Source organism: Amia ocellicauda, chromosome 6 (genome assembly GCF_036373705.1).
Source record: "Amia ocellicauda isolate fAmiCal2 chromosome 6, fAmiCal2.hap1, whole genome shotgun sequence".
Classification (NCBI taxonomy): Eukaryota; Metazoa; Chordata; class Actinopteri; order Amiiformes; family Amiidae; genus Amia; species Amia ocellicauda.
This window is the reverse complement of record NC_089855.1, coordinates 15,176,766-15,196,039: the sequence shown is the minus strand read 5'-3', so window position 1 is coordinate 15,196,039 and position 19,274 is coordinate 15,176,766. Positions and strand designations below refer to the sequence as shown.

General features: G+C 37.1%; 5 protein-coding genes across 12 annotated transcripts in view; 2 read left to right on the top strand and 3 right to left on the bottom strand.

The window, feature by feature from the left end:
* Window positions 1-54: 54 nt before the first annotated feature.
* Window positions 55-5,496, bottom strand: pcnp (PEST proteolytic signal containing nuclear protein). The gene is made up of 5 exons (XM_066706268.1): window positions 5,388-5,496; window positions 3,060-3,274; window positions 2,675-2,749; window positions 2,347-2,402; window positions 55-1,611 (listed from the first exon to the last, which is right to left on the bottom strand). Exons 1-5 carry the CDS (start codon window positions 5,431-5,433, stop codon window positions 1,503-1,505), a joined length of 501 nt encoding a protein of 166 aa, XP_066562365.1. The 5' UTR covers window positions 5,434-5,496; the 3' UTR covers window positions 55-1,502.
* Window positions 5,497-6,055: 559 nt separating this feature from the next.
* On the bottom strand, window positions 6,056-8,881 carry trmt10c (tRNA methyltransferase 10C, mitochondrial RNase P subunit). 3 transcript variants are annotated; one of them, XM_066706261.1, is made up of 2 exons: window positions 8,696-8,881; window positions 6,056-8,314 (listed from the first exon to the last, which is right to left on the bottom strand). In XM_066706261.1, exon 2 carries the CDS (start codon window positions 8,260-8,262, stop codon window positions 6,880-6,882), a length of 1,383 nt encoding a protein of 460 aa, XP_066562358.1. In that variant the 5' UTR covers window positions 8,263-8,314; window positions 8,696-8,881; the 3' UTR covers window positions 6,056-6,879. The 3 variants fall into 3 exon arrangements, with proteins under 3 accessions (XP_066562358.1, XP_066562359.1, XP_066562360.1); XM_066706262.1 differs by having other exon boundaries at window positions 6,056-8,221; XM_066706263.1 differs by having other exon boundaries at window positions 6,056-8,203.
* A 122-nt stretch (window positions 8,882-9,003) lies between these two features.
* txnl4b (thioredoxin-like 4B) lies at window positions 9,004-10,559 on the top strand. Its single transcript, XM_066706269.1, has 3 exons — window positions 9,004-9,262; window positions 9,446-9,597; window positions 9,792-10,559. Exons 1-3 carry the CDS (start codon window positions 9,131-9,133, stop codon window positions 9,955-9,957), a joined length of 450 nt encoding a protein of 149 aa, XP_066562366.1. The 5' UTR covers window positions 9,004-9,130; the 3' UTR covers window positions 9,958-10,559.
* A 593-nt stretch (window positions 10,560-11,152) lies between these two features.
* On the bottom strand, window positions 11,153-14,217 carry LOC136751025 (cotranscriptional regulator ARB2A homolog). 4 transcript variants are annotated; one of them, XM_066706265.1, is made up of 2 exons: window positions 14,148-14,217; window positions 11,153-12,717 (listed from the first exon to the last, which is right to left on the bottom strand). In XM_066706265.1, the coding sequence occupies exons 1-2, from the start codon at window positions 14,177-14,179 to the stop codon at window positions 11,673-11,675; spliced, it is 1,077 nt and encodes a 358-aa protein (XP_066562362.1). In that variant the 5' UTR covers window positions 14,180-14,217; the 3' UTR covers window positions 11,153-11,672. The 4 variants fall into 4 exon arrangements, with proteins under 4 accessions (XP_066562362.1, XP_066562361.1, XP_066562364.1 ...); XM_066706264.1 differs by having other exon boundaries at window positions 14,087-14,195; XM_066706267.1 differs by lacking the exon at window positions 14,148-14,217 and adding an exon at window positions 13,194-13,426.
* Window positions 14,196-19,274, top strand: part of LOC136751023 (sentrin-specific protease 7) — a 27,061-nt gene continuing 21,982 nt past the window's right edge. The window contains exons 1-5 of one of the 3 annotated variants that reach the window (XM_066706260.1): window positions 14,196-14,419; window positions 15,901-16,047; window positions 16,572-16,667; window positions 17,107-17,222; window positions 18,492-18,671. In XM_066706260.1, the coding sequence (XP_066562357.1) occupies window positions 15,988-16,047; window positions 16,572-16,667; window positions 17,107-17,222; window positions 18,492-18,671 (452 nt within the window). In that variant the 5' untranslated portion in view covers window positions 14,196-14,419; window positions 15,901-15,987. The remainder of the gene's footprint in view (window positions 14,420-15,900; window positions 16,048-16,571; window positions 16,668-17,106; window positions 17,223-18,491; window positions 18,672-19,274) is intronic. The other 2 variants (XM_066706258.1, XM_066706259.1) reach the window with 2 other exon arrangements.

Here is a 19,274-nt window from a genome sequence, read left to right as displayed (position 1 = left end):
GTGGACAGTCTGAATTCACTTTCCAGAAAGGTATAGACAAATCATAACCTACCATTCTTTATGCAAAAGTTTATTTAACCAACACTTTACATGTCAGCTTTATGAAGAACCACACTTCACAGTTTTATATACAGCACTCATGCATTCCTTAAATACAGAATTTGCATATTAAGCCTCTATTCTGCTTTTAAATAGTTTCTCAGTAATGATTTCTGTCCAAATCAACACCCACACATCACATGAAGCCATATATATTGTTTAAACAATCAAGTAAGTGACATTTTACAATAAACTGAGACAAGGTCTCAAGAGTACAAAATCACACAAAAAGGGTAATTTAAAGGGTCAGCTTATTACTGTACACTCTTGTACTCAAGCAAACAGGCAGCAACAGATATATTACAAAAAATGTGGATTCCCACTTTGTATCTACAAACAGCTGTTACCTATCTTATGCAAATTGACGACTATTCAGTGACACTCTTACATTAAGGATTATTACAAACACAATTTCAAACCAAGGGATATATTCATACAGCATTAACACACACCAGTAAACCCAAAGGCTGGCATACACTTATACTTTACATCGGTCACACAAATAATTATATGCTTTTGCGAAGAATAATTCAAACACTGACTCACACTACTAGAACTGAGTGTAACCAAGTGTAAACTATTTATGAATGGGTAATTTCAGAATACAGAAACAAAACAGGAAATGTGATCTATCCATGGAATCAGGGGGGTTGAAAAATGTATTTTAATGTTCTTTAAGAGGAACAAATGAAGTTCTGTACAGCCATCATGAAGTTTCAAAAACACATTATAGTACTTCATTATTTTTGTTTAAAAATAAAATAAAAAAATGAACTGGACAAAATACTCAAAATACCCTTAAATTATAAACCAAAAATAATTGCTAACCATGTATAGTAGAAAAATAAAAGCAATTTTAAGAACTAATACTAATTGTAAATAGCAGCCAACTTTAATTGCCTGGTTTAGCTTGATACCTTCATGGTATATTTTCATTAGTTGGCGTTTTTGCATTTGAGTAACATTTATCAGCCCGTTACATTTTATAATACACAATTCTGCAAAGTACAGCTGTGATTTTGTTAATAAAGAAAGTTTCTGAAAATGGTAAACAAGTTGTGTAACAGAGCAATAAATACCTATGATAAGAATTATGAAATAAACCAGCCAAAACAAAATTGTACCATTAACAATGGAAGGTAAGCATTGTTTTAATTCTGAAATGTGGAGATAATCTATTTCTCTTAATGCATAACTGTTTCACCAAAATTAAATGTAAAAAAATGTATAATAAAAAGAAAGTATGCCCCTAAAGAATATTAATTTTCCATATTTACATGTTTATATTTAAGCCACCCTTAGAGTTTTAATATATGAATTGACAAACAATTGAAATGAGCTACTTAAAATATTCTAATCTAAAAAATATGCCAAAGTCCCAAAACACATTTTCACAACATTATTTATTTATCCAACTGGGTTTTGAGCTTTCTTTCCCAGAGTTTCTGGTGGTCAGAAAACCCATGTTTTCCTTTGTTAAATGAATTGGGTCCTGCTGATGTAGGAGTATCCCTGTATAGGAAGGAGAACAAAAAAAAAAAAAAAAAAAAAAAAAGTTTCAATCATACTGCACACTGCACAACAGTCGTAAAAAACACTTCATCAACAGCACTGTAAACTAGTTTTAACTTTAAACTGTTTAAATTTATGTGGAGGAAACCCAGCCCGCCCCATTTCAATATCAAAGATTAGTTTATCTGTCCTTCAGATGAGACATTAAACCAGGGTTCACATTCCCTTCAGTCAAAGATCCCATCGCCCTTGTCAAAGGAGTAAAGGTGCTGGTTCAATTCCATGTCAAGCGCTCTCAAAATCTCTCAATATGGCTTCCCTAAGCATATGCCTGTGATTTAATTGAGTAAATAACTCCTCACTCCTACAGCTTCCCTGCACTTTGGTGGGCTACTGGTGCAAAACATCACCTATACAACACCCAGGTGAGCCCTACACTTCAGTGATGAAGGCAGTGCAACCACTCCCAACTTTAATGCTCTTTTGATCCCTTAGGATAACGTGCTTTATAAATAGATTATAATGAGAAGAATTCAACTGTGGAGCTTTGATGCTTGCATTCTGGATGTGCTGTACTAGAATATAACCAGAGCCTACATCAACAACATTCTCACCTTTTACACGTCGTAGGCTCTTGCTCTACTTCATACACACACTTGACAGATACAAATGAGAAGTAAAGCTATTCATCTTAACTCATTTAACAAGGTTGTGAAATAGATCATTTTCTCCTACCTGCCAATGTTTTTCATTCTCATTTTTGCTTCTGGTGGCATTTCTTCAGGCTCACTCTAGAGAACAGAAGAAAAATATATTTTCAGGTTGCAGTACAATAATTCCCATGTCTTCTGCTTTTTGGTTCTTAAATTAAATTAAATATGGTAGAGTTAATATCATAGACATTTAACCAACATAATTTACTTAATACAATTTTATTTCACTACTTACTTGGAGGCTAAATACTACTCTATAACATCTGCTCAATATGCAGAAAGTTTAAAACATCAGAATCCGAATCCTGTAAGTGTTTAATTAGCGTAAGAACCGGTGAAAAAACACTTACATCGTCATCCTCATTAAACACAGCTGCTATGGCAGGTTTCTTCACAGGGAGGACTGGGGTACTCTCCTTTGGTTTCTATACCACAAGCAAACAAGCAAACCACAACAAAAAACAATTACTTTTACAATTACATTTTTTTAAATGTACATTCTAATTGTCTACATTTTGATTCCAACAGACTTTTACATTTATCCTTGTATAAATTTAAACACCAGACGTTTTATATATTCCACAATTGGAGATTTCAGCATTTCTACATTATCTTTGCATATAGGGCATAAAGAAGTGTAATCTTCTGTTATACCAAATATCCCCAGGACCTTGACTCCTGTATTTTGGCAGCACAACCTGCCCTTAAAACACAAAACAGGAAATCTGGACTCACACTAGCACCCAGCTTGATTGAGATGGGGGCCGGCTTCTTGATGGGTGGGGCAATTAATCCCATTTTGGAGATTTTAGGCGGCGCGGGCTGTGCCCTGGAGTCTCCAGCTGTGTCTTCTGCTGACCGCTTGTCAGCGCTTCGGCCTGCGCTCCCTCCTCCATTGCTGGAAGAGACAGTCTTAGTTTTCACACCTTTGCCTCCCTTCTCTTCTGGTCCTGGTGGAGTCGAAACAACTTACCAAGGTGAGCTACTTTAAATCGAGCAGGGGAGCCGTAGCAGCAACTTCATAAAGAACCCGTTTTAGGGAGGGTCTCTCTGCAGCCTTTGCCCTTACTGACTCAGCTGGCTTGTCCGCTGTTTGTTAGATACAGTAGATAATACAGCAGCAGCTAAGAACATTGTCCACAGCACATAGGCTCTCAACATTTTTTATATTTAAAAGTAAATGGAAGGAATAATCCTTAAAACACATGTAGGTCATTACAAAACCATACAGGTCCAAAGGAAGTCAAAATAATAATTGTAAAGCTTGGAGTAGTTTACCCTACATGTTTTGCTTTGTTTTAAAATCTATTCTGAATGTTTTCAGTAATTATAGATTAAACTGAGTTATTGCTATAAAAAGGATTTAAAACAAACAAAGTGGGTTACTTTACCCTTCCACTCGTGCAATGTATAACACTACAGACCACATCATGTTTTATGCCTTGAAGTGCACTGTATTTTTGCACTTTGTATTGTGCTTATATTTTTGTAAGTCACCCTGGATAAGGGCCTCTGCTAAGAAATAAATAATATGAACAGAGTTATTTTGACTGCTTCAGATGTGGCGTGATGGTTTGGTGGCTCATAAGCAGAAGGGGAATAAGGCTAGATTAATGCCACATTTGTAGCACATGGTGCAGCAGGTGAATCATCTTTAATGTAAATCATCCACCTGTAGGAGATCAATAGGTCTTCTGCCATCAGCTTTAGTTACATATCACATTATACACTTAGAAGCAATAAATGTGATCAAAGAACTTATATAAAGCACCGATCAGGTTAGATGCATTTGGTTGAACTGTCCAATAAAACATCTACTGCTTAAATGCACAGCAGATGGTGTACTAACACATTTGTATTAAGGTTTCTGGAAAATGTAGTACAACTTTATTTTTCCTGAAGATGTTCTTCATCGGTGATGAAGAGTAAACATATCAAATATGACTTGAAATGTGCCTAAGGCTGTGAGCCAACTGAAGGAAAATGGAGGAATGTGTGAATGGCATTAGACAGCACTGCTTTACATAAACCTTAAACTATAGTTATAAGCTGTATCGCACTGACAAGTGTTCAAAGATACATCATTTGTGGGTAGCTGAGAAATCCAATGTCTTGAATTAATAACTTTGTCACAGCCGCAGCTGCTAATAACATTCACATTAAGTGGCATTATGGGATTATCATTTTAACTAGAAACCAAGGCAGGCTATGTTTTACTGCATCCAATACCAAAGGCAGTTGGGGAATCTGGAAAGAAAAGGTTAGAACTTCAGTTTATTTTGAAACTTGTCATGTTGAGCAGCAGATCTGCCACTGTAAACATCTTCAGAGCCTCACATATTAACCCAGCATCCCTTCCATCAAAGGATAACTTTAGCAAGATCTCTTCCTTTTTATTTGAATAGCTGATGTGTAAGAAGACACCTAAAATAAAGAACAGTTCATTTATAGAAAATCAAACGCCTTGTATAGCCTTATAGTTTTTGGTTTTAAAATCTATTTTCAAAACATGTATGCGCAACAGAAGGACCAGGCAACATTTAAATAAAGTATTACTGGGATTAAGGTGTTATTAAATATTTAAATTATGATTTGGCATTGGTGAAATACATATGTACAAATCATTAACATCCCCTCCACGCCAATGCATTTCAACTACTTAATAAGAGCAAATATGTATATTATTAACATCGTGCCGTTTGCTAAATAAGTTTTAATGTCACAGAACTCTACATTCAACTTATAAAATCGCAGGACACGCCTAAACAAACGCATACAAAGCTTGGGCTTATTTAATTCAACTAAATAAACACTACCGGTGTCATAATGAATAAAATAAATACGAATGCCGTTACATATACACGCAGAAGTATACAAAACAACCCGGAGCGCACCGAGACCAGACAACAGCGCAGAATCGGGCCTGCCAGCACAGTCTTTACCATTTCCTTCAGCACGGGTCCTAAGTTTATGACAGGCTAATTTAAATAATGTTATTTATTTAATTACTAGACCTCTCTACCGTCTATTATATTATATGCGAATAAAAATACTTATTTTCACCTCCGTCACCCAAGAGCTTGTCGTCTGTTCGTTTCTCGTCCGCCATTTTCACTGACGAAAACACAACGGGCCAACGTCACCAGTTTTCACCTTCTGCTCCAGACAAGGGAACAATACTTGAGTACCCGGATGCAGCTCCAAGGAACTGCGGTCGCAATGTTGTAGCGCAGATTTGCTCAGAGCTGCAGAATTCCGACGATCCCATTGGCGGAGCAGCGCAGATCCAAGCAGAGCTGCGGACATCTGCGCTAAACGGACGCGAACGATTCTCTCTGCAGTGGGATTGTGACTATTGAAATCTCAGGCAAGTGTCATATATATTGTAATTAAAGTCTGTACCACTTCTGCAGTTAACCAGCATTGACACTACTTTACATAGAAAGAACCCTCACACACTATTTGTAAGGGTCCATTTGTTAAGACAGCATCACATAAGTTGAATCACATTATGTTGTCTTTGGGAATTAAATACACATGTACAAAGCATTAACTTTGAAGGGAGATCAAACGATCAAAAAGTTAATGGAGCAAGTAAATGTGAATATCCTTAAATGTGAACACTGAACAGATAGGTAACAATGTTGGTCTGCTTCTGATGTTTGTATCCAAGGGTGAAATATTCTTCAGAACCTTGTTGAAATGTTTTGGCACAAATACAGATGATAGGATTTATTTTCTTATAATAATATCAATATTTTATTAATCACAGAAATAGAAAATTCTACATTTTTTGTTTTATGAATACAAATATAAAGAAAGTACCAGACCATGGAAAAACTGCTTTAGCTCTGCCTTCAAGTCACATATATTTGATATTTGGTTCTTCTCATTAGTTATGTGGTTTTAAGATAAACATTTACAAATGTGTGGCTTTGTTTGTATTTAGTTTATGTTGTTTATAGCAATGTGTTGTAGAGGTGGCATTTAATTGCTGATCAATAATACCCATCACCCATCACCAATCCTCATGATTTCTTATAAGTGTAAATGCACACTCGTGGCTATTTCATATTCACAAAGGGTGTGTGCCATTTAATGCATGCCCAAAGGCAATAGCAAAAACCAGAAGCACTGAACAGAGTAATACTGATCATCATTTGTATGAATGTGCTTTATCAGTCTAATGTCAATTAGAACGTTAATATTCTTCCCATTTACATTGCTTTCCAGAAGCCATTTTTAATTGGAACAGTTACATGTAAAACATTCAAGACACACAATGTGCTATGCAGCCAAATAATAATGACATAGCAGATAATATTCTCTATTCCTCTTTTTCCATTTGCATGAAAGTTAAGAACCATTCCCCTGAATCCTCCAGAAATAACTTTTAGATTTAAGAAACTATGAGCTGAAGGATTTATTTTCCTAAATATTCACATTATACACATGCTGAAAAATTCTGAACATTCTACTGATTTCCTTCTACCAGACTGTAACTGCATTATGTAACTCAGTACTGAACTAAATTCTGTTGTCTGCGTGAATAAGCCTAACTAATTTCCCACCAATTCTCCTTTTCCTTTCGACTGGAATTGGTTCCACCAAACTTGCGATTTTTCAAATTGACTTGTACTCTAGGTTTGGGGTCCTCCTGACGAGTATATGTCCTGCCTTTCTGAGGAGCACCTGCATAATTCCCCCTTTGCGGTTTCTGCTGTGGCTGTTGCTCATAAAATCCATCATGTTTTCTCTTGGGAACAAACTGCAGAGCTTCCTCCCATTTTCCACTGTCTTTGAGTGTCATTAAAATGCGTATCATTTGGTCCAGTGTTAGGTTTTTGGCACCCATCTCCCATTGAAGGTACTCATCTAAGGGCAGTCGGGCAGTAGCCAGCTGGAGGCGTTTGGCGTTGGCCAGTGACAAGCCAGTCTGGATAGACCTGTCGACTATAGAGCCCACAATGTACACTTTGTTATGATCAAAGGCTCGTAACACATTTGGGGAGTCTGCAGTCAGATACACTAGCCTGTCCCTGGGGAACACTTGCACATGCTGCATCTCCGTGGTGGACACCAATATTTTGTCCCAGGCTGTGCCATAACGCTTCACTAGCTCCCTGTGGTAGGCTCCTTCTGGCTTCAAGTTACAGAAGTAGAGATGAAAGGGGTCTACAGACCTGCGGTTCCAGCCCTCAGACTCCAGGAGCTGGGAGACAGTGTTCTCAATCTCCCGCCGTTGCATATTTTGATCATAGCTCATGTCAAAAACAAGTGGTTGCCCAAACTGCATAGCTTGGGCAGCCCTCCAATTATACCCCATATCCATGGAGCGCTGCCAGAACTGGAGCATGAACGTGTTCTTGAAGTGTCCTCTGCTCTGCTCTTCCTCTTCCTCCTCCCCTGCGCTCCCACTGGCAGCCTCAAGGGCCTTCTCATTTTTCTTCTTCTCCTGCTTAGCCTTCTTGGATTTCTTGTGACCTTCCTTAATAGCCAGATATTTCAGGTACCTCTTTTTGGAGGACTTGGTGGACAGTTCCATAAGAGTCTGGAGCTCTTCTTCGGTTATCTCCTCTGGCACCAGCTTTCCCGCCTGCCGCCACATCTGCACCAACTCTCTTGTGGCCTGCAGAGGGGAAACCTCGCCATCTTCCTCTGATTCTTTTAGAGCATCTTCATATTCACTGCCTGACTTCATCACTGATTTCCAGGCATCCAGGTCCAGTTTGTCTGCAGCACTACTACTGGGCTGGACTACCTCTTTCCTCAGTGCCCAGGCTGTGGAGAGCATTCGGCAGGATTGCGAAGGATGGCCCCATCTCAGAAACCAGCCTCCCTGCCTACCAGCAATGGTAGATGTCTGTGGACATCTATGTCTGGGGAGACAACAGTATCTGGAGAGCATGCATAGAAATTGTGTATTTAAGAACTTCATGATTGCAGAGTTATGTTTTTTTTTTTTTTTTTTTTTTCCTGAAATGGGCTACCTATGAAGAAGTAGACATAAGAAATCAAATGTCAGTCAGTAGAAACAAACAAAATCCTCCTTTTTATACTTAAACAAATATCTACTTTGGGTTAGTTTACATTGTGTTTTCCACTACAAACTTAATATTAATAATTAGTATTACTGATTATATATTAAAATAATAAAAATCTAAGCTTTCAGTCCTTAAATGCATATTGTACCCGCACACCTCACAGTATAGGTTCTGTCAGACATCTATGTATGTTTCATTAATGTTCAATAAAGGCGGTCACGCATGCACAAACAAAACTAGGTTTATCACTAGTTATTGGTTAGGCATTAAAACACAATAACACTATTTTAATCTGTTTTGTTTTATTAAGAGGATTTTAAAACTAACCTTTTGTTATATTCCCAGCGATTGTAAGGTAAATATCTCAAGAGCTCCCAAAGCCATGCTGTAGAAAAGGTCACAAGGAAAACTGTACCATCTGCATAATGTGCCCGATTAGTAAGGAAACACGTCTGCTCGAAATGTAGCAAATCTATTAATTAATACTGAAATGCAAACCAATAAAAACACATTTAAATAATTTAGACATTCCACTATCCAGTACTACATTAAATTGTATAAATACATACATATCTCATACCAGAAACGGTTAGAATAAAAGTACGGTGTTTTCTATCCGGAACCTTTATGAACATGGTGTCCGGCACAAATACTTCCGGGTTGTACACTAAAACGTAAATACTACAGGCATTCGCTGTGATGCAGTTATTAATGTTTTTAGTATTATTACTTTGAAAACACATGCATGTATAGCATCTAGACATGAGCTTGTTTCTGCCCAAGCTGTCCTGTAAAAAGGACATTGACGAAGTAATTAAGAGCGTCGCTGAGAAAGTGTTGGTGTTGCGCTTTGGGAGAGATGAAGATTTGAACTGTCTGCAATTGGATGAGATCGTAAGTACTGTCGTTTTCTTGTAGTCTTAAGTTGACAGTCGTGTTCTTGTCACTTAATAATACTATTTGATGTTTGTATAAGGGAATTGGGAGCATAGGTGGGATATTTGTTTGCTAGACGTGTGTGCACTATTATTAATACTACTACTAATACACATTGGTCTCCCTTTCCTTCTTTAAAAGCTATCCAAAACATGCCATGACCTCAGCAACATGGCATCCATTTACCTGGTGGATGTTGACAAGGCGCCTGTCTATACCAGATACTTCGACATCAGCTACATCCCCTCCACTGTATTCTTCTTCAATGGGCAGCACATGAAGGTGGACTATGGGTAAGGTCATTCTGTAATTTTCTTACCCTCCCATTTCTTTTGATACTAAAATTATAAAGATGTCTGTCTCAAGGGCTCATACTTCGCAGATTATGTATGTATTTCTTTTTTTTCCTTTATGGTTGAAAATCCTTAACCCTTTAATCTAACCGGGATGTATATCACAGTAACTGTTCATTCTGATTATTTCCCAGGTCTCCAGATCACACCAAATTTGTGGGAAGTTTTAAAACTAAGCAGGACTTCATTGACCTAATTGAGGTGATTTATCGGGGGGCGATGAGAGGAAAGCTGATTGTGCGAAGCCCCATTGACCCAAGAAATGTTCCTAAATATGACCTCCTCTACCATGGAATATAAACGGCAGCTACACTGCAATGACTTGAAATGGACCTGAAGAAAAAAACAAAGGAGATTGGGAACAGTTGGAGGAGATCACTTCACCCTTTCTGACTTGTTACCTAACAGAGATTTTACTTGTATGTTGTCATCCTTGGGCATAAGCAGTGCATACGTGGTGTTTTTTATAGGGCCAAATTATAGGTGTTATGTTATGTTGTTGTGTTATGTTTAATGTAATTTGCAGTTGCTAGAGACTTGCATTTCTTAAGAGCTGGATGTAAGGGAAACACCTGTTTGTGCTTCAATAGCAGCCACAAGAGACTTCCACAGTAGCCTTGATGACCTGTCCAATCCAGATGCAAAATGTCTCCTACATTAATAAATCCTATTACTAAACCAGTTGAAGGAACAGATGGTGATGTGTAATGCTATTTATTTTTTACTCAACTATTTGCACATCAATTGGAAACTGATTTAGAAAGTGTCATTAAATACATATGATTTTGTTACAAATGCAATACACTTGCAACCCACCTTGTGGCAATCACTGATTTCACTTTTTGTAATGAAAGTTTGTCACAAACAGTGTAATTAAAATAAAATCTGTGGTTTCAGCCTTATCTGAATATATTGGTGTTTTATCTCCCATTACATACATCCTACTTAAATTAAGGACTGAGGACATCAAAGTGTCCAGAAGCACTCTGCATGACTCCTTTGGCTGATTGTGTTAATGTTCATATTCTTGTAGTGATGATGTATAAATACACAAAGGTATTTGGTACATATCGTATAATGAAATGCTCTTAATTTGTCTATCTGAATACTTTAGAAAATTACCAAAACATTATGAACCAAGGAAGGTCTGATAAACTTTAGTATTTGTTTTTGTGTGTGAAGTTACAAGGACTTTGTGTTGCTGAAACATCCAATACTGTGTGTAAAATCCTACTAAGAGCAGTCTATGGAACATTTGCACTTTAGTTTCTCACCACTCGTATCATGAGAAATGAATCCTATTCTACTTCAAGAGTTACCAGTAATATTTAACATGAGGAAGTATACAGCGTTTCATTTTTCCAGGAAAACATTACAGATGATATAGGATGTTTTTTTTTTTTAATCTGAGTATTTGTTAGATTAGTAAAATCAGTCTCTTTCAACTGATACAGGACAGCAAGATGCATGTGTGGTCATAACTTTTATTGTTTACTTTAAGTTTTTGCTACACCAATAAGTGCTTTTCTACAGGGCTGCATTAAAGTGCTTAGTGTATACTGGATGCAGTGTTTTGATACATAACATAATTGATAAGGAATCTAAATCACATTTCTTTCCTTTAATCTCTTTGTATTTCATATACTATAAAGTAACCATCACCAGCTCCCGTTTCTTAATTGTATTATTTTTCAGTTGCCAGTAATCTTTTCTGCTTCTACGAAAACATTGGTGCATTTCATCAACAAAATGAAAGTAAGGTCTCTCACAAATCCTAGTCGATTGCAGTGCTAAAAATCTGAAACTAACACATCCATTGAACAGGTCACTGGCAATCTAATTAGTTACTTTGTATATGCTTTAGTTGACCATATGCATTGAGTCTGAATGATGCATAGCATTTACTTTTTCTGTGGAAGGAGCTTTAAATAAACTCTACATGTGAAGTTTTCCCTCAATCTCAATTCTTCCACCCCTATAGAAACAAACACTGAACTATTGCTCCCTTACAAATCTCAGCATGCTGCTGGTCTTTCTGAGGCTGTCCTGCTCTGAGTCAGCCGGTTTCGGCTTTTGCTCCTGGTGATGATGGCAGCCCGGGTGAAGGGGATGGTGGTGTGGGCTTTCATGGTCTTGGCAAAAAACCTAAATATGGATCGCAGACACATCCAGGGGGCAGCATCATGGCTTTCAGTGCCAGCGGATACCTGAGGGCAGTCAACCTTCAAGAAGCTTATGGGCCGGTCCAATGGCTTAGAGCTGAGCACCCATTTGCGGCAATGCTTTTTGAGCCACTCCTGGCTGTCCTTGTCCAAGACCTGGTGCCATAAATTATGGAATGAGTCTATAAAGGCCACTGCATAAACCTTGTTTTGCACCTCCTGTGAGCGGTGAGACAAGAGGTCAACAAATGCCAGGCCCCCATACCCATGGGTCACCACTGCAATGTGAGTGGCAGCACACTTGGACACAAAGAAGTCCCACACATACCTCACATGCTCTTCTGGGGTGCTGCTGCCACTCTTGGACATTAGGAAACGCTGCTGGTTTGCAACGTCTTCATTCTCAACGAAGTTGTGCTGTAGCTCAACAGAGTTATCGTTGGGGTTCATGACAATAATCCCACAAGAGTCCTCCAGAACTTTATGGATGTAGGGGATCTGAGTGCCTTTCTCTACATCTTCTTGAACTATCATCCTCCTACTCCACTGTCCAGCACGTATGGTTCCCTGGTCTTGAATTAGAATAACCAGGCCATTTTGGTCCAGCGCCCCAGGGCTCATAAAGAAAAAAGCACTAAGATGTCGATCAGAAGCGTCCACAGGAATGTAGATCTTGTTCAGGTGGCACTCCTCCTCCAGCAGTGTGTAGATATGCTTGGTAACATACTGCTCCAGGGCCAGGAGCTGCTGCTGGTTACCTTTGACGTCTCCTTTAATGTACCGAAACACAAAGGCCTCTTCACTCACTCTGTGTCTCAGCTGACCTTGTTGGTTGAAATAATACTGGAAGTCACAGGAGGGATCACCACTTATTTCTGCAAACCCATCCATTTTAGAGCTACAGAACAAATATGAAATACAAATTTTGTAAATAGGCATTGGAAAACAAATGCAATACAGTCTTCCAGTGCATAAACTGAAATTAATATTCTTCTGCTGCTGCTTATCATTTGTAAGTGTTACTATAGCCAGTTTCTTGCGAATTACCAAATAAACAAGCTACAAATACATTGTAAACATGCTTAAACGTTTAATTAAAAACATTCACATCTGCTTAACTTTTATTCTTACTATAAACCATCAATGATGCACGCCCAACATAGGTGAAATACTTAATGCACAATCGTCGATCTTATTTCCTGATAGGTATCTTACTAAAATTGAAATGCAACTGAATGCACACAATATTTGGGTCTTGATTTTTTTTATAAAATCCATTAAGATCCTTTTAAATAACCTTCTTAGAAATATCACAATGAATATTACTGTTCTAAAAACAACACCATCGAGATTAAAAGCGCAAAACCCACTTACGCAGTTTACTTACTCTGCAGGCTCAGTTCAGCCCAATTTTTCAAAACGCCTCGATCAGATTTGTGAAACGTTATCGTTTTTATGCTTCGTTTCCCTCCTAATTAATTTATATTCAAAACTCCAACGTACTAATTGATTTAGATTCATTAAATACAAAAAAATAACACAAAACTCTGTTAGAGTAATAAATACCTAAAACAAATAGGAGTCATAGGACAAGGCGAAACAGTGACTATACATCTGGAAACTTTGCCTGATACTGAAGAACCTCCTATTCAGAATTAATAGAATTAACATTTTGCATTCGATTTAAATATGCAATTAATGGGTATTATTTTACTTTTCATCTCTATTATTATTAAATGGAAGTATTTGAGTGTATTAATTATTTAATCTTTAAGATGTGTGTCAATTATAAGGCTATATAGCTTGAAAGATTCCTTAGACGTGTTTTAAAACCAATCACTTCCGGTATAGCCGTTGCAAACCATCATTATTTATTTATTTATTTTTACATCACTTGATTGAATCGATAGTTAATAATTGAGGATTGTTAGTGCAACTTCAAATTCCCGTCCTGTTTGAAGTGTCGGATGTTTTATTGGATATTGTGCTTTCAGCAGCGGGGGTTATTATCACCCAAGATGGCGGACTGACAATTTCAGTTGACCAATGAAATTGCAGGAATCATCAGCGCAGGCATTTCCAGGCAGTTGATTTCTGCATGCTGTTGTATTAAAAATGTTACAATGTGCATCAAATTTAATGTATTTGCGATTGAATATTATAAAGTATAAACTTTTGGGGTTGATACTGTGTTGTCTGGTTGCAACAAAACTTAAACATGAAAGTAATCGACGAATCGACCCTACATGGATGCAAGTTAATCATACTTGCTTGATTTGTTCCGTTTTAGAGAATCACACGAACGATTCTTCTGAGTCGATTTCATACCCTGGATCCAGTGGAAGAGTCGCCCTGGCCATCGCTATTCAGAGTGCGGCTTCTTTAGAGGTCACTTCCGGTGAAAACAGGAAGTAGTTTGCAGCTTGCTTTGGCTTGTCTTACTGACTCAGAAATTGGAAGCACTAACGTCATTTAATTTGCTTATTTGTTTGTTATTCTCTTTTTACATCTATGTTGAAAATACATTTTAAGCTGTTTTTATTGTATCAAGTAGTTTAATTTTTATTTATTTTTTCATAGAGAATTGCTAACTGAATTTGGTAAGTAGAAGGCGTTCATAATATGGAAAGTACACAACCGACCATTATCTCCGATTTTATGTGTTTGTGCTTGGAAGAGTCAGTTTCCTAATATTTCGATTACTTTACATGTTACATGACTCATGTTTGCATTCCAACACATTATTTAGACTGTATCTTATGTTTCATTGGCAACTCGTTTTTTTTAAATTGTCTAAACTTTGTTATTTGTTATTCTCATAATATGTAATGGCATCTTTACAGCAACATTAATATTATTGTAATTGAATGCACTATAGTTTACTAGATTACAATGCAATGCTTACTCTGAGCATTATTTGGCCTTCTCGGTGCTTCAGTACAGACCTTCACTTTAGAATGTATTTTTCCCTATTAATATAGTTCCTTTATTTCTGTGCAGCCCTTGTCTTGAGCTTATTTTGATCAGAGCATTTTGATGTATTCGAAACTTTATATTATATATGTTGTAATAATTTACCTTCTATTCACTGTTTATTTTATTACCTTTTTGCATCTGTAATAATTGTTTTGAACTTATGGCAAAGTTGTACCTATTTTTGTAAATAGCCTACCTAACGTTTGCACAGGCTATTGCATAAGCAACAGGAGGTATATATATATATATATATATATATATATATATATATATATATATATATATATATATTTCTTCTTAACAAACCAGTTCTTTTTAAACCTGATTCACATTAATGACCTGAATTAGACATCACCACTAACACATTATATGCCATATAATTATCATTTTGATTGATGCTCCTTGTTGGTAACACACCCTGACATCATCAGTTGCCTTCTTCGTGTTAAGACATACAATGTTCTTAACCTGTAGAATAAATGTAAATAGAAATGTTGGATGCAATATTTGTTGCAAAAAGGAAACAACTAATAGAGGTATTTAGAGCATCTTCTTTACTTATCATTACCTAAAGAATTTTATTCTGTACAAGTCAAACATGTGGTAATGCAAGTCCAAAACTCAATGTTCAGTCAGAAGGTCTGAACAGTATTTACTTAACTGTCTGAAGTCCAATGTTTGACCTTTTGTACTGTCATAACATAATTCCTCACGGCATGCAAACTTGGATGAGTGTCCGTTTCTATAAAAAATGGACAAGCTCTAATTTGAGTTGTGTAGTATTGGCTGCACAATTATAATTCTCTGCTTTGTATTGAATTATTTTGTTGAGGGAAACAAGATCCCAGATGAGTAAATTATGTGAATAAGCAATGAGCAACAAAGGAAATTAGAACATTTTACAGATGGTAGGCTGTAACTGCTGCTCTTTACATAATACTGCTAGATGAAGTTTATTGTGTCCCTTTAAAACTACAAAATAAAAGTGCCAAATTTAGAATTCAGTTTTAGTTTTGCTGAAAATAAGACTCCAATTTTGGTTTTCACATATGTATGCTGCAACTAGCATAACATGTTTTATGATGTCTGATCATTTCCATTACAGGGCCCTGACCAACTATTTGGATAGCTGTTTGAACACCCCCTGATGAGTTGTTCCAATTCTGACTCATGAGACATAAGTGCAGTTCAGATGGATCAAAGAAATGCCCTTACTATTTCAACCATGCAGGAAAAATTGGAGAGCTCCAAGGTATGGTGAAAAGTCTTATTTTACCCACTACTGAGATGTATGTATTTTGGCAGTATTCAAATGTTTATGGTTCTGAACTGCAGAATGATTCAGATAAATACAATTGTATTGTATTGCTGTTATTTTAAAAGGTTAATGCAGGACAGTGCCCGGTCTAGAAGCCAAATATATTCTTTGTATTATAGTTGCAGGACGATTGTGTAAATCATGTGCAAATTTCAGCTTCGTGTATTGCTCCAAGCAGGCCAAGTTCAGCACAGTTTCTGTGTAGCTGAGTTCTAGAAATACCTTTTGATCCAAGGCCAAATAGAGAACGAAAGTACAAAGAAGTCATCTAAAGTTTGGGGTACCTTCTATACCTGACTGACATCAGTGTAGTTGCTTAGCAAGCAATGGAGTAATCTTCTATATGATGGTATGTTTGTTGAGAAAAACTTTAGAGAATTTTAGAGTACCTTTCAAATTAGGCCTTCTCCAGAGCACTTCGTTATTATTGAATTTGTTGAAACCATGCTACATTTCAGGTGACAGGTCCATTCAAAATCCCCAAGAGAAAATCCTCCTCTGACTGTATGCTGATGCAGTCTCCTCTGTCTCGCCTCTCTACCAGTCCCAAAAAGGTGAAAACATCTCCACTGAACACTACTACACACCACTGAAGTCACCTTCCCATGCTGAGGGGCCTGTGTATCAATGCTAACTGCTCTCTCAGTCATGTAACTAGCCTGCTACAACTAGCTTGATACCGCCTTTTCATTGAATTATAACTGTGAATCAGAAAGAGACCACCATGATCAGCTCCTCTCACTGCACTAGAAATTATGGCACAGTATTATGCCTGCCTTTCTATTGAAAGCATTACAAGAATCATTAAAGTCAGTAGTGAGACCACAGCTTGTTAAAAATATTGCCAAAATCTGTATTTGACTGTTTCTCCCAAATCATTTAATGAGAAAATTACTGGAAACGCACAGCCTGAACTGACACAGCTTTTGATATTTTTATTTCATTTTAGAAATGTAACTTTTATTTGTTTTTTTCTCTCTCATTATTTCACAGATACACTGGACTCAGCTTTCTAATACTGCCAAAAGAGCACAAGCTTTCCCGCCTGTAAACCGAAACAGATCTCAAAACAGCAGCCAGACGTCAGGAGGCAGAGAGACAGGAAGCTTGTAAGAGTGAATGCAATAGTGTTTCCATTGTTTTGCTCTGACCGGCTGTCATACCTGCAATTTGCTTTGAGTGCTTCAGCAGCTATTTTTGCCTATAGAAATAAATATATATATTTATATGCCTAATTAGTACTAGCAAAAGGAATAACAACAAATACAGTAACATTTGGACTGGTTGCATTTATGTGATCAGACACTAGATGGCACACTACCACTACCACTTTCCTGTTTAACACTCAGAATTTCCAATCCAAGCCCAAACTATATGAAAACAAAGGACATTGTTAAGGCAATGATGTGGCAGTTCAGCAGCCAATTAGGCAAACTGTCATCAAGAGAGTTGCTTGGAATCAGTGTGACATGTGGGGACTGGAGAATTGTGATCACTAATCTGGCTGGCATTATGGTTTATATTGAGAGAGGCTTACGGGACAGTCATATTTACCAGTTCTCATTCTCTTCTCCCCTGTTTATCTTAGCAGGAAGCAATTTCATTTTCACAGTGGCCTGACATCTAATTGACTTTAGATAATTTGACAAGAAATCACAGGAGGTTTCTGGTCTTTTGAGAGAGCCTTAATACAGTTGGAACCCTGTGTAGTATTCCATGTTGTGGTATGATTGCACATAATCCTCAAAATGTTATGCGCTGTACTAAGGAATGTCCTTCCAACTCTATCCAATATTCTGAAAACAGTTTACAATAGCACAGATGATAACATTTTGCTATTATGTGCCTTCACACGTTTTGTTGGCTACCCATATTGTGAATTGAGGAAACAAACCTATGCCCTCCTGAAACATTGCAAGATCCCTTGACAGAAGGAAGCAGAGATATTTTAACATCCCATAGTTCTTGTATTATGCCTGCTACAATTCCAGGCAGTGACAGAATGGTAGTGAATGGTTCAGTGTCAACCTTTTGGTCCTGGATGTCAGTATTAGTCACCAGAATACTTTTCTGTTAAACATAATCCAGTACTTTACTTAGTTATCAATGTCAAATTAAAACAGATTTGGAATGCTATCTTTTTGGTTCTAATTGCTAAAGAAATAAATATGTTTTGCATTTAAAGTAATACAAAAAAGTAAAAAATATAATTCTGCAGTGCAATTCATAGAAGTAGTGGATTCACCTTTTAGAGTCTTTTTCCACTTTTTTTTTTACAGAAATTGTGTGCTTCTTATTTCAGTCCTCTCATTTCTATTTGATCTGTTTTACATGATACACCTTTAATTTAATGTTTCCATACATTTATATCCGTACAGCAAGGATGCCAGACTTGTATTGACGGACGTCTTGACGACTGATTTAGGACGTGGTTATTTAAACAGAGGGGCTCACATTAAGCAGTCCGGCTCAGCGATGAACCCCTCAGCCTCACGTGATGTCTCAGAGCTGAGCCCCTTGCCTCTCGCCCCTCCTTGGCAGTCCTGTTTTTCTAAAAGGTATGTGATGCCCTGGTGTGTATTCCCAGGGCAAACGGAAGCCTTGTGCTTGCCATGAACTGCCACAGATATAGCTGTATTTTTGGATTGTAGATTTAACCCCTTCTTTCCCATTGTTGCCACTTGATATCAGATTTTTCCTCTTTGTGATTTTGAAATTGGAAAAGAAAGGGTCAATAGTCATTATTGCCCAGGCTGGTTTTATCCTGTGCTGTAGAGATATAGGCAGGTATTACATAAAAGGGTCATAACTGCTTGTTCGACACATTCTACTTTTTATAGTTCTGTAAAATGTTTTAACAGTTGTGTTGAGTCACTTTGGTTATAAGACTAATCTTATAGTTATTATAAATATTTGAGGTTTTCACAGTTAGACACATTTTAAGATTCTTACGTTTCTCCAGCTTTTGAACCATTATAGAAAGCATAATGAAAGATCTTTCTTATATGAGAAAACATTGAATGCAAAACATACTTAAAATGATTTGTGTGCACTAGGGAAATGCAGAACTATGGCTTACAAAGGGGATTTCTGACTCTTTAGGTCATTGTGTACTATCTAAAAAACAATAGCACAAATCATGCTTTCAAAACAGAAACATT